The following is a 15,563-nucleotide window of genomic DNA, read 5'->3' on the forward strand; positions in this document are numbered from 1 at the left end:
ACTAAACGCACATCTCTACAGAATAAACCTTGTCGATAGCAACTTATGTAGGTGCGGAGCCGGTTACGATGACATCGATCACGTAGTTTGGTTCTGCTCGGAAAATGACGCCTCCAGAGAGCAATTATTGGATACCCTTGTGGCCTGAGGTAAACAACCCTTCAGGGAAGTAAGAGGTGTATTGGGAGATCGCGATGTGGATTATATGCAGGCCATCTATGCCTTTCTTCGCTCGGCTGATATCAAAGTCTAATGCCCGTGTTTATCTCTTTCTCAGTTTTTTCTCCGTTCGATTCTGTTTTTCTGTTCCCTGTACCACAAAGCCCTGGCCATCCGGAAGATGCTCCATGCCGAACAAAAATCGAGCACGACGCCACGCAAAACCGTTTCCAACGTCAAATGCACGGATGAGCAGCTGGAATAACTCTAAACCCATACACCTACCACGTACGTCCTGAATTAAGTAATTGTTAACATTGAGTCACCACGAGAATTATGGTCTACGTCCCCTTCCCTACTAACTGTTAATGATAAGATGATACTCATTGTAAAAATATCATACTTAAGAATAGCGGCTCCGCAAAGTGTCACACACGACTGAGCCTACCAAATAAATGAAATGGCAAAAAAAAAAAAAAACAATGTTATGTGTAACTGAAAAATTATTGTTTTCCGCAATGTTCACAAAAACATTTTTACGTTCAAAATAATGCCTGAATAATATTTACATACCATTTCATGAAACAATAATTATAAACCTCCAATTTTAATAGCAGAACAATGTGGCACAACAACATGAATATGAGTAAGTTAGATACAATGATCCGTTATAAACGATCTGTTATGATATTAAATATTCGCCTTCTCCATGTACCGCCTTAGATTAAAGTCACTAGATATCTATATCCCGATTAGACTACAGGTCCGTACGATTGCGAACTCTATTCGATCGAAGTGTCTAACAGAGTCCAATGCACGATTTCCTATCATGATCTCCAAATTTCTCTGCTGATATTGTTTTGGTGGTTATCAGTAAGTTCAAGAACACGAACTCGTCAACCAGCTCTATTTCGTCACCATCGATACTACTTCGTGGTAAGTGGCTGACGTTGTCTCTTGAGCCTCTTACTCGAACTTGTACGAAGTTTCGAAGTGTTGATGACTAGTTAGATTTGCTTTGGTTTGCTTCACTTACAATTCTGATGAAGGCAGCTACCGAAGGAGTGGAGAGCAAAAGTCGTATGCCCCATCTACAAGAAAGGTAGCAAATTGGAGTGTGAGATCTTTTGGGGAAGAACAGTGCATAACGCACCTCCGGGATAAAATGGCCTCACTCATATAATCTGTTGTAGGATATTTATGAACGAATATTACCAATACAATTCATAATTAGTTATCCATTATTGAGCTCCATTGCAAAACAAATTAGCAAAATCCCTTCATATTCATTCAAATTTAACGATTTGCGATTCTTTCACCTCACCCGTAAGATTCTAGTTTAATCCATTAAGAAAAAAAACGATCAACCATGCGTTTACCATTGTTTTACATTGTTGGCGCGGCAGAAAACGTAGGGAAAACACGTCACGGTCTCAATAGCAATTCCTTTTATTGGCAATATCTTTAAAGCTAAAATATTATTTGAATTCGATTAAGTTTAATTTGTTTACAAATGTGTAACTACTTACAAGTCTGTGACTCTTAATTTCTGGTCACTACGTCTGTCTAACCGTCCTGTGATATCGCTTCTAGTCACTCTACCTGTGTTAACATATTTTACTTATCTTAGTCATTAAGTCCTTTAGTATATAGTTTAGGCTTACTCACAGTCCGTACTAGTTAGTTTAAGATAGTTTTAAGATTTCAATAGTTCATTCGATCTCTGCATGGAAAATAATCTGAGTTTGTAATATCATGAGTAATTATAGATTAACGCAGCAAACGTGAGTAAAACTCACTTAAATTTTTAGCTCGTTAACTAGAATTCACGCTGAACTTTTCAAACAAAGTCTATTGCACTGAATATTCACGATAAAGTTAGTATAATTAATTCAACAAGTTTAACCGCATGCAGCATACATTTCACAACTGCAATCATTTCTTTCTTCTATTATTTATTTTGACTCACACCATCGAACCCATCGCCAGTTGACGGCTCTGTCATACCAGATGCACCATAGACTAATTAGGCTTTCAGCGATCGTGTACGTACACGCACGTTTCACTCACACTTTTACTCGGTTTGTTTGCAACCACGAGCAGCTGTCACGGCAAAATCAAATGGGATTGTTTGCAACCACGAACCTGCGTTCGTGTTGGTGAGAAATGTCGGCGAGACCCTAATGCAACGTACACACCAGTCAAGCAGTTTGACGAACATTGACTCCACCTCTCGTTTATTCAAACATCCATCAAGTTTCACCAACAGCGGCACGAATAATCAATTTATTCGACCAACAATATCACACACGAACGACCGAAGCGCCAACTTGAGCACCAACCATCAACAAATATATGGGGGTTTGTACAACTTCACTACAAATAATGCTCAAACATGTTCGGCGAACCTTGACTCCACCCCCGACAACTCAAACCAAAATCAAACCGTTTTATTTTTTTTCCAACCGAGCCGCCAACTGTCAAATGGTTGTTCGAACAACTTCACACACGTTCAAACAAAGCAGCAACCGAAGCGTTTTCTTGGGGGCGGAGTCAATGTTCGTCAAACTGCTTGACTGGTGTGTACGTTGCATAACGCAAAATGCACTCCCCCAAGAAATTATGACGTTTGAGCGGGTCGCATAATGAACGCAAAATGAACTTTTGTTCGAGAAGACGACCCGCTCAAATGTCAAAATCCATCGGGTGAGTGAATTTCATGAACTTCTGCACAGGTCTATCCCTATGGAGTATTTCGTTGAGAGCGTCAACGCTTGTAACGCCTGCCGCTACATTTCTCTCTCCGTAATGTTGCTCCAGTTCAGCAGGATTACCTGCAGGAATTATGTTGAGTACTGCAAGCTTGGCAACAGGACGTCGTAGAACCCCAGAAACGGTTTGAACATCCACTTGTCGTATTCGCCCATCTTTCCCGGGGATAACCTTTAGGACCTTCCCACGAGGCCATTGATTCCGTTTCTGCTCCCCTACTATGAAGACCAAATCTCCTTCTTGAATTGGCTGGGTTTCGTCGTGCCATTTCGTGCGCCGGGTCAGCTCCGGAAGGTATTCTCGGATCCATCTGTACCAAAACTGATCCAGAACATAACGACACAAATTCCAACCATTTCGCAGCGCCTCTTCTTTTGTAGTTGGAACTTTCTCCGGCTGTTTGACCCCATTCGATCCGATGTCTCCAAGGGCACGTACATCAACGGTCGCGAGTTGGCCATTGACTCCGTATCTCACAAAATCGTGTGAAAAACTTCTTCAGATGGCGCGCGAGAATGGTTAACCGACTCCATTACAATTTTTACCGCTCTGACCATCCTTTCCCACACACCACCCATGTGCGGAGAGGACGGCAGAATAAAGTTCCACCTCGTACTTGCATCCATGAAGCCACCACGATTCATTGCCGCTGTTTGTTGTGCCAGCTCTCGACTTGCACCGTCGAAATTTGTTCCATGATCAGTGTAGAGTTGTGTTGGGGCACCTCGACGAGAAATGAATCGACGCAACGCCAGTTTACACGATTCTGTAGATAGGGAAGCTGTTGCTTCCAAATGCACCGCCCTTATGACCAAGCAAGTGAAGAGTGCCACCCAGCGCTTCACTTAAATTTGGCCAATCTTGATCATATATGGCCCGAAGTAGTCGATACCGACCAACGAAAACGGACGAACAAACGGAGTTACTCGCACTTCGGGTAATGGAGCCATTCTGGGTACGACAGGTTGAGCTTTATATACTGTGCACCACTGACACTTTTTTGTCACTTTGCGTACTAGCGTCCGGAGGGTAGAAATGTGGTACCGCTTACGTACTCCATTGACCACAGTTTCACTGTTATGATGCCCGAGCCGCCGGTGGTAGTAGTCCACAATGAGCTCAGACACGCGATGGTTTTTCGGCAGGATTACCGGATATTTCGCGTCGTATGTAGATAGTGGAGATGCTTCTGTGCGGCCTTCCATGCGAACCACCCCGTACTCATCTAGAAATGGTGATAGCTGTCAAATAGGATTATCTCGGTTCAATTCCTTCGCCTTCTCTTTGTTGGTTGTGTTTGCTTTCCTTAGAATTAATATTTCTTCGGCATATTCATCCGCTTGTGCAATCCGCCACAACGCCCTCTCCGCTCGAACAAAGTCTTCTGACTTCAACTGGTGCCTTACCTGCATGGCTCTTCTTTTGCCGAGTCCGCAACAACTATCCATAAAGGAATATACATACGCCGTAATGCGGAGCATCCTTTCCCATTTGGAGAACCTACCATACTCAATGCACGGCTGTACCCTCACTACATGATGCACGTGAATAGTTCGTAGTTCTTCATCGGTACAGCTTGCTAATATTTGATGTTGTGGCCACTCATTCTCCGCTTGTAGGAGGAAGTCTGGTCCTGAAAACCATCGGCTATTCGAACTTAAAGTAGGTCCTTTTCCCCACTTTGCTGCCTCATCCGCCACGTTTAATTTAGTAGGTATCCAGCGCCACTCTTCAGCTTGTGTTTCTTCCAGTATTTCACCTATACGAACCACTACATATTGCCGGTACTTCCTGGCATCGGAATTAATCCAGGAAAGCACTGTTCTGGAGTCACTCCAAAGGAATCTCTGACTTATAGTTATGGTATGGTAGTCGGCAATAGACTTCGCTAATCGGCTCCCTATAACCGCCGCTTGAAGCTTCAACCAAGGGACTGATGGCTTGTGGCTTCAGTGGTGCCACTTTTGCTTTGGAAGCGATTAATGTACATCGTGGTTGACTGTGATCAACCACACGAAAATAGGCGACGCACGCAAATGCAGATTCACTCGCATCCACGAACACATGAAGTTGCAACGATTCCGAACTTTTTCGATAGTATCCGGGAAAATAGTAACGAGAAATTCAAACTTGGCTTAGCATGGAAAGTTGCTGAATCCACCTTTGCCAGTTTATGAGAATTTCTGCTGGAATACGTTCATCCCATCCAACTTGGGTTCTCCACAGGTCCTGAATGATCATTGTACCGTGAACGAGTAAGTTCGAGATCAACCCGAGGGGATCGAAGACGCTCATGACGAACTTAAGAATGCTTCGCTTCGTCGTATTGAGCTCATCCGCTGTTGAACCTTCGCAATCGTTTGGCAGCTTAACAGTGTATACGAATACGTCTTCATCCGGTAACCAAGCCATACCAAGGACACGTTCAATTTGGCTCTCATTGTCGATACTGAAGTCCTTCGTAGTGACTTCTGCACCTTCTCCTAGGCTCTGTAACACCATCTCTTCTTCTGTATCACTGCTGTCTAGGTAGTCTTCCACGTAGCGGTTGTCTACTATCGCCGCCGCCGCTTCCGGAAGTTTTTCTTTCCACATACTCGCATTCATGTTCTTCACGAAGTTCGCCGAACAGGGTGAGCAGGTCGACCCGAAAATGGCCACATCCATCACAAATACGTCAGGCTTCCTTGCTGGATCATTTCTGTACATAAACCGCTGTGCCTGTTGATCCGCCTACCTAATTCTCACTTGATGATATATTTCGCCTGTCTCTGCCAGAAACGGCATAGCACTGCAGGCAACGATGTTAAAAGGTCCGGGCCCTTCAACAGCATATCGTTCAGAGACACTCCTTTGGTTTGGCGGCTGCATCCCAAATAATGCGCACCTTCCCAGGTTTACGTGGATTAGTTACCACGCCAAGTGGGAGATGCCACGTACGATGTTGATCACTCTCTTCTAATTCCCGACGTGTGGCCTTGTGCGCGTAGCCCTTTTCTTGATATTCGATTATTTGCCTTTCCAAACTCGTAATTCCGGATGGTTACGTAACTTCCGTTCGAGACAAAACAAACGACGCTCCGCCATACCATAAATAGACGGCAACTCGTACGACTCGTAGACGCAACGTCGTACCGCCATAGTAATCCACTTTCGTAGTATCCATCGGCGCATTTAGTATTCGTTCGTTCTAGAATACTCCTTGCTCTTCGATCCTCCTCTGTCTCAGGTCCACGTTCGACGGATACTCCCAAGTTCTCCATTGCAAAATACTGTTTCACCATCTCATGTAGGTCAGTTTCAACCACGCTTTTGCAGATATGCATAATCGGAGATACCGAATTCCTATTGGCTCCTTCGATGCTGCCGAAAATAGTCCACCTCAATCTAGATTTTGCTGCTTCCGGTCCATTATGTTGTCCTTCGCGAATCTTTAGTGGCAACTAGAAATACTACAATAAGAGATCGGCGAAGACGCCATCTTGTTTCCAATCGAACCGTCAAAAGCGGTTCCAATTCGACTTGTTTACTTTTTGCATCCATAAGAAGCAAGCAAAAAGTTCTAGTGATGCCGGTATTATTTTCACGATTTCATGCATTTTCATACGTTGCCATTTCGACAGTTTTTCACTCCGCCGGTCTCTGGTTATAGGGTTGCTAGTGGCAACAACAGTTTCTAGACCAACATTTGAAAAAAGCGTAACAGCCAAAATTTATTCCTTCTGATTCTTCGTCCACATATATGGCTACACTGCCAAAATAATATAATGTGTCGCCGTTATGTGTCGCCGTTATAAATTTTTGCAATAGCTCCACCCTAATATAATCGATATAGAACCACACATAAATTAAATAATTGCTAATTCGAGACCACACATAAAGTTTATTTGTATATATATTTTATTAGCAGTTCGCGTGAAGAATGGTTATGTGTGCGCTGATATACATCATAAGTTAAATCTATGGATTTTTGCCATAAAATATGTGTGGATTTTTAGTAGTGTATGTATATTGATAAAGAATCAGAAGGAATAAAATTTGGCTGTTACGCCCTTTTCAAATGTTGGTCTAGGTTTGATGAAAAGATATTTTAGTTACTAGATAAAGATTGTCGCTACTGTTCCCTTTGTTCTGCTGTCTGAAACCAGCCCGGTGGCATCCCTATCTCACACAATAGGTTTGTTTTGCAGCCAACATTGCGCGACCGTATCCCACTGACAGTTCTGTATCCTAATGAGAATCAAATGTGATGTTTGTAAACAGAACACATACTATTATGAATTTTACACTGAGATGTTGGCTGCAAAAACATGGCGTCGTGCCACCCACCTGTCTGAAACATGTGCGGTACATACCTGTCAAATCGTATGGATTTTCCTTCTTTGACATTTAGCTCCCCTATCCTCGCCAGCAAAAGATGTTCCGGACAGCGACGACAGCGACAATCTTTATCTAGTAACTAAAATATCTTTTGTTTGATGTTGTCTAATCCAATGAGAATCCGTGGAATGGCTTGTTCGTAACTCTTCACCGGGATTCCGGCCAAATATGGATAACGAAGAGAAAACTCTCCATACCGCAAGGCTTGTATCGGGAGATTCAGCTGGCTAACGGTGCTTGCGCCCGTCAACGGAAATATTCTGCTGCCTTCTTCTCATGAAATCCTTAGATTAACTAACTGAGAATCAGCTTCATGTCTGGAAACTTTTGATGTCCATGTCAAGCAAAGTGGCTGCGAATCGCCAACAAGGTTCAGCTGATCGGCCACTGATTTTTCTATAAGAGTTGACGACGAACCCTCATCCAGGAAGGCATAGGTGGATATTTTAACGTTTTCACCGTATAATATTACAGGAATTATACGAAATATCGTAGAAGAAAGAAGTTTACGGTGAATAGTAACCACAGTTTCTGCTTTTGAACCCGAGGAAGTTCGTTCTGCTGCTGGCATGGTGACTATTTGTTGACTAGGATGCAGTGATGGATGGTGTTTCTTGCCGCAATCTCCAATTCCACATGTGCTTGAGGACTTGCAAGACAATTTGAACCGTTTCACAATGGGGAAATCCGAAATCAAAGGTGGAACAAATTGATAACTTTCCTCACGAACAACTTACAGTAGAGATCAAGAGCTTATTCGAAAGGGAATTTTGCAAAGAATTCAGTGAGTGCTGTTTCATGGACGTGGAACGCTTCTGTATGTAGTTATTGAGCTCGTTTTGCCCTAATGCCCCATATATCGCGAGTTTCCAAACTATTTGTCATTTTATCTTTAAGACATTGTTCTAAAATTGTGTTTATCTCTTCACTGTGGATCCCCATAAGGACACTAAATATATTTTGTTGGTAAAAGTTTGAAATTTAAGGGATTTTGGGGTCAAATAAGCATCAAAGTGCATTTTATGTGTAATTTTCATGTATTCTGTAAAAAATAGTATTTTTGATATTATTGTCCCAAAGTGTTGAACAGATAGTGATAAATGTTTTCCGAATAAAAATAATGAAATAAATCGTTTCACAAATGTTTCAGATAGTGGTCGATTTGTGATTCTGTCTGCAGTGGTGATCTCCAGGTGTACCGATACGGGAGGCTGTGTTGGAAGTAGGTGCTGCGAAATGCGAATCAATTAGTCGTAGGCCGTTTTCGTTCGTCAGCCGGTGAGCGCTGAACTTTCCAATAGTCGGTCTAAACTCCTCCTCTTGGCCAACCTGAGTGTTCAAATCTCCTATGATGATTTTGACTGTCGTACTCACGTTCCAGCTGCGCGTAGAATGCGTTCTTATCATCATCAGTGCTTCCGGAGTGTGGGCTATGGACGTTGATTATGCTGAAGTTGAAGTTGAAGTTGAAGAACCGGCCTTTGATCCTCAACCTGCACATTCTTTCATTGATCGGCCACCACCCTTGCATATCACGCACCTTTGCATATCGCCCATCACTATGAAAGCTGTTACCAGCTCGTGTGTGTTGCCGCAGCTCTGATAGATGGTATGATTACCTCTAAACGTTCGCACCATTGATCCCTTCCAACAAACCTCCTGCAGCGCTACGATGCCGAATCCACGGTCCTTGAGCACATCGTCGAGTATGCGTGTGCTCCCGATGAAGTTGAGAGATTTGCAGTTCCACGATCCGAGTTTCCAATCGTTAGTCCCTTTTCGTCGCAGTGGTCTTCGCCGATGGTTCCGGTCCGTACTATCTTGTTGATTGTTCGTTGCGTATGTTTTTTTAAAGGCTGGCTTGCAGGGCCTGACAAACCCCCTAAATTTCCGGAGGACCATTCCTCCTTATTCTCGGTGGACCATGGTGCACAGTTTCACTTAGAGTCCCTCGCTGGCACTCGGATGATGATCAGCCGCTCCTAACATGGAGAACAGACGCTGTTGTGAGCCGATCCTGACATGGAGAACAGACGCTCAGTAAGATTTGCACCCCCGGAGAGGAGCAAACCCCCCCTTCTCTGGCAGCATACGACCATAGTTCCCACCGGGGTTGGTTACCCGATCTTCCCTAAGGTTGCTCGTATCCCGGCCAGCACCACGGGGAGGTAGGGATAGGAGGTGCGAATTGAAGCGAATTCACAGTTTCCTATTCTACCTCGCATTCGCATGACTCCGCAATCATCCAGAAATGGTTGTCAAATCGTATGGACGCTTCGCTTCGCATCGCACTTCGCGTCTACTCTGAACGCACCCCAAGGTGCCTGCCAGAGTAGACGCGTCTACGTGACGCGGCGCGAAAATTGCACACAAAGGAATAACAATCAATATTCATTTCATTTATTTAGTTAACATCTAAACAGATAACACTGAATCAACAATTTGACGCCACAATGCACGGTTCGAGGCCGCATCTCCATCCTCGGATACGCCCCACGCTCGCCAAGTCGTTTTGCACCTCGCTGCGCTCCACGCCGTCTCGTACCTGCCGGATCGAAAGCGAACACCATCTTTGCAGGGTTGCTGTCCGGCATTCTTGCAACATGTCCTGCCCATCGTACCCTTCCGGCTTTAGCTACCTTCTGGATACTGGGTTCGCCGTAGAGTTGGGCGAGCTAATGGTTCATTCTTCGCCGCCACACACCGTCTTCTTGCACACCGCCAAAGATGGTCCTAAGCACCCGTCTCTCGAATACTCCGAGTGCTTGCAAGTCCTCCTCGAGTATTGTCCATGTTTCATGTCCGTAGAGGACAACCGGTCTTATAAGCGTCTTGTACATGACACATTTGGTGCGGTGGCGAATCTTTTTCGACCGCAGTTTCTTTTGGAGCTCGTAGTAGGCCCGACTTCCACAGATGATACGCCTTCGTATTTCACGACTAACGTTGTTGTCAGCCGTTAGCAAGGATCCGAGGTAGACGAATTCCTCGACCATCTCGAAGGTATCCCCGTCTATCGTAACACTGCTTCCCAGGCGGGCCCTGTCGCGCTCGGTTCCGCCCACAAGCATGTACTTTGTCTTCGACGCATTCACCACCAGTCCAACTTTTGTTGCTTCACGTTTCAGGCGGGTGTACAGTTCTGCCACTTTTGCAAATGTTCGGCCGACAATGTCCATGTCATCCGCGAAGCAAATAAATTGACTGGATCTGTTGAAAATCGTACCCTGGCTGTTACACTCGGCTCTCCGCATGACACCTTCTAGCGCAATGTTGAACAACAGGCACGAAAGTCACCATCACCTTGTCTTAGTCCCCGGCGCGATTCGAACGAACTGGAGTGTTCGCCCGAAATCTTCACACAGTTGCGCACACCATCCACCGTTGCTTTGATCAGTCTGGTAAGCTTCCCAGGGAAGCTGTTCTCGTCCATAATTTTCCATAGCTCTACGCGGTCTATACTGTCGTATGCCGCCTTGAAATCAACGAACAGATGGTCCGTTGGAACATTGGTCCGTGTTCGAGCGGCCGTCAACGAAGCCGGCTTGATAATTTCCCACGAACTCGTTCACTAATGGTGACAGACGACGGAAGATGATCTGGGATATCACTTTGTAGGCGGTATTAAGGATGGTGATCGCTCGAAAGTTCTCACACTCCAGTTTGTCGCCTTTCTTGTAGATGGGGCATATAACCCCTTCCTTCCACTCCTCCGGTAGCTGTTCGGTTTCCCAGATTCTGATTATCAGTTTGTGCAGGCAAGTGGCCAGCTTTTCCGGGCCCATCTTGATGAGCTCAGCTCCGATACCATCCTTACCAGCTGCTTTAGTGGTCTTTAGCTGTTGAATCGCATCCTTAACATCCCTCAAGGTGAGGACTGGTTGGCTTCCATCGTCCGCTGAACTGACGTAGTCATCTCCGCTGCCTTGACTTTCACTGCCTGTACTCTCAGCGCCATTCAGATGTTCCTCGTAGTGCTGCTTCCACCTTTCGATCACCACACGTTCGTCCGTCAAGATGCTCCCATCCTTATCCCCGCACATTTCGGCTCGCGGCACGAAGCCTTTGTGGGATGCGTTGAGCTTCTGATAGAACTTGCGTGTATCTTGAGAACGGCACAGCTGTTCCATCTCCCCGCACTCCGCTTCTTCCAGGCAGCGTTTCTTCTCCTGAAAAAGGCGGGTCTGCTGTCTCCGCTTCCGTCTATAACGTTCCACGTTCTGCCGGGTACCTTGTTGCAGCGCGACCGCCCGCGCTGCGTTCTTCTCCTCCAGAATCTGTCTGCACTCTTCGTCGAACTAATCGTTCCGTCGACTTCGACCCATATACCCGACGTTGTTCTCCGCTGCGTCGTTAATGGCTGCTTTAACTGTATTCCAGCAGTCCTCAAGAGGGGCCCATCGAGCTCACCCTCTTCCGGCAACGCTGCCTCGAGATGCTGCGCATATGCAGTGGCGACATCAGGTTGCTTCAGTCGCTCTAGGTCGTACCGCGGCGGTCGTCGGTACCGAACATTGTTGATGACGGATAGTTTTGGGCGCAGTTTAACCATCACCAGATAGTGGTCAGAGTCGATGTTAGCGCCACGATATGTCCTGACGTCGATAATGTCGGAGAAGTGCCGTCCATCAATCAGAACGTGGTCGATTTGTGATTCAGTCTGCAGTGGTGATCTCCAGGTGTACCGATACGGGAGGCTGTGTTGGAAGTAGGTGCTGCGAATGGCCATATTCTTGGAGGCGGCGAAATCAATTAGTCGTAGGCCGTTTTCGTTCGTCAGCCGGTGAGCGCTGAACTTTCCAATAGTCGGTCTAAACTCCTCCTCTTGGCCTACCTGAGCGTTCAAATCTCCTACGATGATTTTGACGTCGTGGCTTGGGCAGCTGTCGTACTCACGTTCCAGCTGCGCGTAGAATGCGTCCTTATCATCATCAGTGCTTCCGGAGTGTGGGCTATGGACGTTGATTATGCTGAAGTTGAAGAACCGGCCTTTGATCCTCAACCTGTACATTCTTTCATTGATCAGTCACCACCCGATCACGCGCCTTTGCATATCGCCCATCACTATGAAAGCTGTTCCCAGCTCGTGTGTGTTGCCGCAGCTCTGGTAGATGGTATGATTACCTCTAAACGTTCGCACCATTGATCCCTTCCAACAAACCTCCTGCAGCGCTACGATGCCGAATCCACGGTCCTTGAGCACATCGGCGAGTATGCGTGTGCTCCCGATGAAGTTGAGAGATTTGCAGTTCCACGAACCGAGTTTCCAATCGCTAGTCCCTTTTCGTAGCAGTGGTCTTCGCCGATGGTTCCGGTCCGTACTCTCTTGTTGATTGTTCGTTGCTTATGATTTTTTAAAGGCTGGCTTGCAGGGCCTGACACCAAACACCAAACAATCAATAATAACGAGCTGTCAAATCGTATGGACGCTTCGCTTCGCTTCGCACTTCGCGTCTACTCTGGCCGCACCCTAACGCAGCAGCAAACAAACAGTTTGCTTCATCGGCAAAAAATGTCACGATCTCGCGTACATTTTTTTTGTAAACTGTTTCGGTTTGTTTGGTGCATGAAATTTGACTGGATAAAATGTAAATATTTGCATAATCAGAGTGTTTTAACGTACATTTCTCAACACTGGGCCACATAGACCGGAGAATGCAAAACAGGGACTTGCGCCACGGCGGAAGAAAAGAAAAACGTCAACATACGATGTTTATTGAGAAACGGTTCGATGCGGAATAATACATTATAGCAGTACACAGTACAGAAAGCAGCACAACTCAGACGGGAATGTACATTGGCGGCGGGTGAAAATATTGCCCCCACCAACATATTTGAATTGACCAAATCTGTGAACGATGGAAATTTAACGAGTGTTGTGTCTGTTTGTCTGTGGTATCACAAGAGGTGTTACAGCCCGGGCCCAAGTAACAATTTCCATGCTAGTTGGATTTATTTAATTCTTATAACGGATTTATGAAAGCAATCTCCGTGGCTAGTTGCTTAGTTTTATTGGCGATCTTCATTTCATTCATTTATTTAGTTAACATCTAAACAGATAACACTGAATCAACAATTTGACGCCACAATGCACGGTTCGAGGCCGCATCTCTCCATCCTCGGATACGCCCCACGCTTGCCAAGTCGTTCTGCACCTGGTCTGCCCATCTCGCTCGCTGCGCTCCACGCCGTCTCGTACCTGCCGGATCGGAAGCAAACACCATCTTTGCAGGGTTGCTGTCCGGCATTCTTGCAACATGTCCTGCTCATCGTACCCTTCCGGCTTTAGCTACCTTCTGGCGATCTTATTGCTATTAATAAATCATTCATAAATCCGCTGAAAAAACTTCAAATGTCAAATGGCGATTGATCTTACAAGCAGCTTTGCAATTGTAATGAAAAGCATAATAAATCCTATTTTCAAAGCACGATCAAAGCTACAATTTTTAGTCATAAATATGTGTTCAAATAAACAACCCCAATAAGAATATTTGCATTGCAAAGAGTTTATAACGGTTTAAAATAAGAGCAATATTTTTCTGATCGAAATTATATCGATTCTGTCGGTCATCGAATGCGGTAGTTTTTGTTTTCAATCCGCCGCGCAAACGCACATATTAATATACAATATCGTTGTCTCCGAGCTTGGAGGTACTTGCGGGAGTACTCCCTTTATCAGATCGCCACGCGGAATTATTGTCCAGGTTCCTCATCCAGTGCGAGGTTCTAAACCCATTGGTTATTGAAAATTTTGATAAGCTAATCGAACGAAACTTCCAATCAAAGTTTATGACACTGTACTAACTGGTACATGAGCCTGGAGGTTGGCCCTTCTTCTAATGTTTGTTTCTAATCGTGCTCGCTTCTTAGGCTCTGTCTCATTTGGAGAATTAAACTTAAAAGTGACAGTTCGAAAATTAGCAAATAACCCAATCATAAAAATGGCTGGTGCTACCCAGCAATTCCAATAAGACATCGATGCAAAATGATTCGATATCTGTCAAAAGTAATCTTGCTCTGCGAGCAGGGTTATTCGATGATTATTGAAATGTCACTTTTAAGTTTAATTTCAGTTTAATTCTCCAAATGAGACAGACCCTTAGACTCCTCCAGTTCAACTATAGTTTTTGATCTGACCATGCGACAAGAGATCCGTGGAACACCAGATGCGCACCGATCGGAGTGCATACCACTAATTTTTGCAAGCAAGTACAGCCATGTCAGTTGCGACAAAAGTTTTTTCACCGACGGGTCAAAAACAAATGGATCCACTGGATTTGGTGTCTTTAGTGAATTTCATAGCGCCGCTCATAAGCTTCAAAATCCTTGCTCCTTATATGTTGCAGGGTTAGCGGCTACTACGCATTAGAGCGAATTGAAATGACGGTGTGGCGGCGAAGGATTAACCACGAGGTCGCCTAACTTTATGGTGAATCTAGTATCTAGAAGGTGGCTGGAAGGAAAGGAAAGCTGGAAGGGTAAAATGGGCAGTACCTCTTGCAAGAATGCCGGAAAGCAACCCTGCAAATATGGTGTTCACTTCCTACCTTGTAGGTACAATAATATGGAAAGCGCAGCGAGTTAGGTAGGCGGTCCAGGTTCAATACGATTCAGCGAGCGTGAGGCCCAACCGAGGATGGATGGATTTCGTTTCAAACCGATGTTGTATTGTGGCGTCAAATTGTTGATTCAGTGTTATCTGTTCAGATTCAATAGGTCTGCACGATGATCAAAACTTTCCCAATGACAGTTATTCAGACACGATTTACAAAATTAGCGTTCATATGCAGTCCTGTCCTCAGTATTTTAGTACATTTTCTTTCTTTTTTTTCAGGCAACCAATGACAACGATTCTAGTGGTGAAAACAAGTTAACAGTATATTTTTGAGAATATTTTAAAATAAAATTCACCTCATTGAACAAATGCGATTGAATTTATTTGAAATAGTGGAAAGAAATTCTAAAATGAGCTGTTATGGATAATCGAATATAAAATGTAAAAGGGGAACTGTTGCGTTTCCGTCCTCTAATGTGAACGTGTACTATACACATGTGAAAGTGTTGGCTTGACAAATGGATTGTGAGTGATTCTATTTATTGGACACTGGATAGTGTCTTTATTTTTAGGGCATTTTATTTAAGGAGTAAGACAAATTCACTTAAAAGGGTGCACCCGAGAATTTTTTTTGCAGAAATTATGTCAGTTATGTATCAGTTTTTATAGTCCCTTAACACTATTTTTAAACGGGTAT

The 15,563-nt window shown here is 44.7% G+C and overlaps 1 protein-coding gene across 4 annotated transcripts in view; it reads left to right on the top strand.

Annotated features, from left to right (window-relative positions):
* Positions 1–15,235, top strand: part of LOC134225058 (cadherin EGF LAG seven-pass G-type receptor 2) — a 108,446-nt gene extending 93,211 nt beyond the window's left edge. For all 4 annotated transcript variants that reach the window (XM_062704820.1, XM_062704819.1, XM_062704822.1 and 1 more), the window contains one exon: positions 15,146–15,235. In XM_062704820.1, coding sequence (XP_062560804.1) covers positions 15,146–15,199 — 54 coding nt within the window. In that variant the 3' untranslated portion in view covers positions 15,200–15,235. The remainder of the gene's footprint in view (positions 1–15,145) is intronic.
* Positions 15,236–15,563: the final 328 nt, after the last annotated feature.

Source organism: Armigeres subalbatus, chromosome 3 (genome assembly GCF_024139115.2).
Source record: "Armigeres subalbatus isolate Guangzhou_Male chromosome 3, GZ_Asu_2, whole genome shotgun sequence".
Lineage (NCBI taxonomy): Eukaryota > Metazoa > Arthropoda > Insecta > Diptera > Culicidae > Armigeres > Armigeres subalbatus.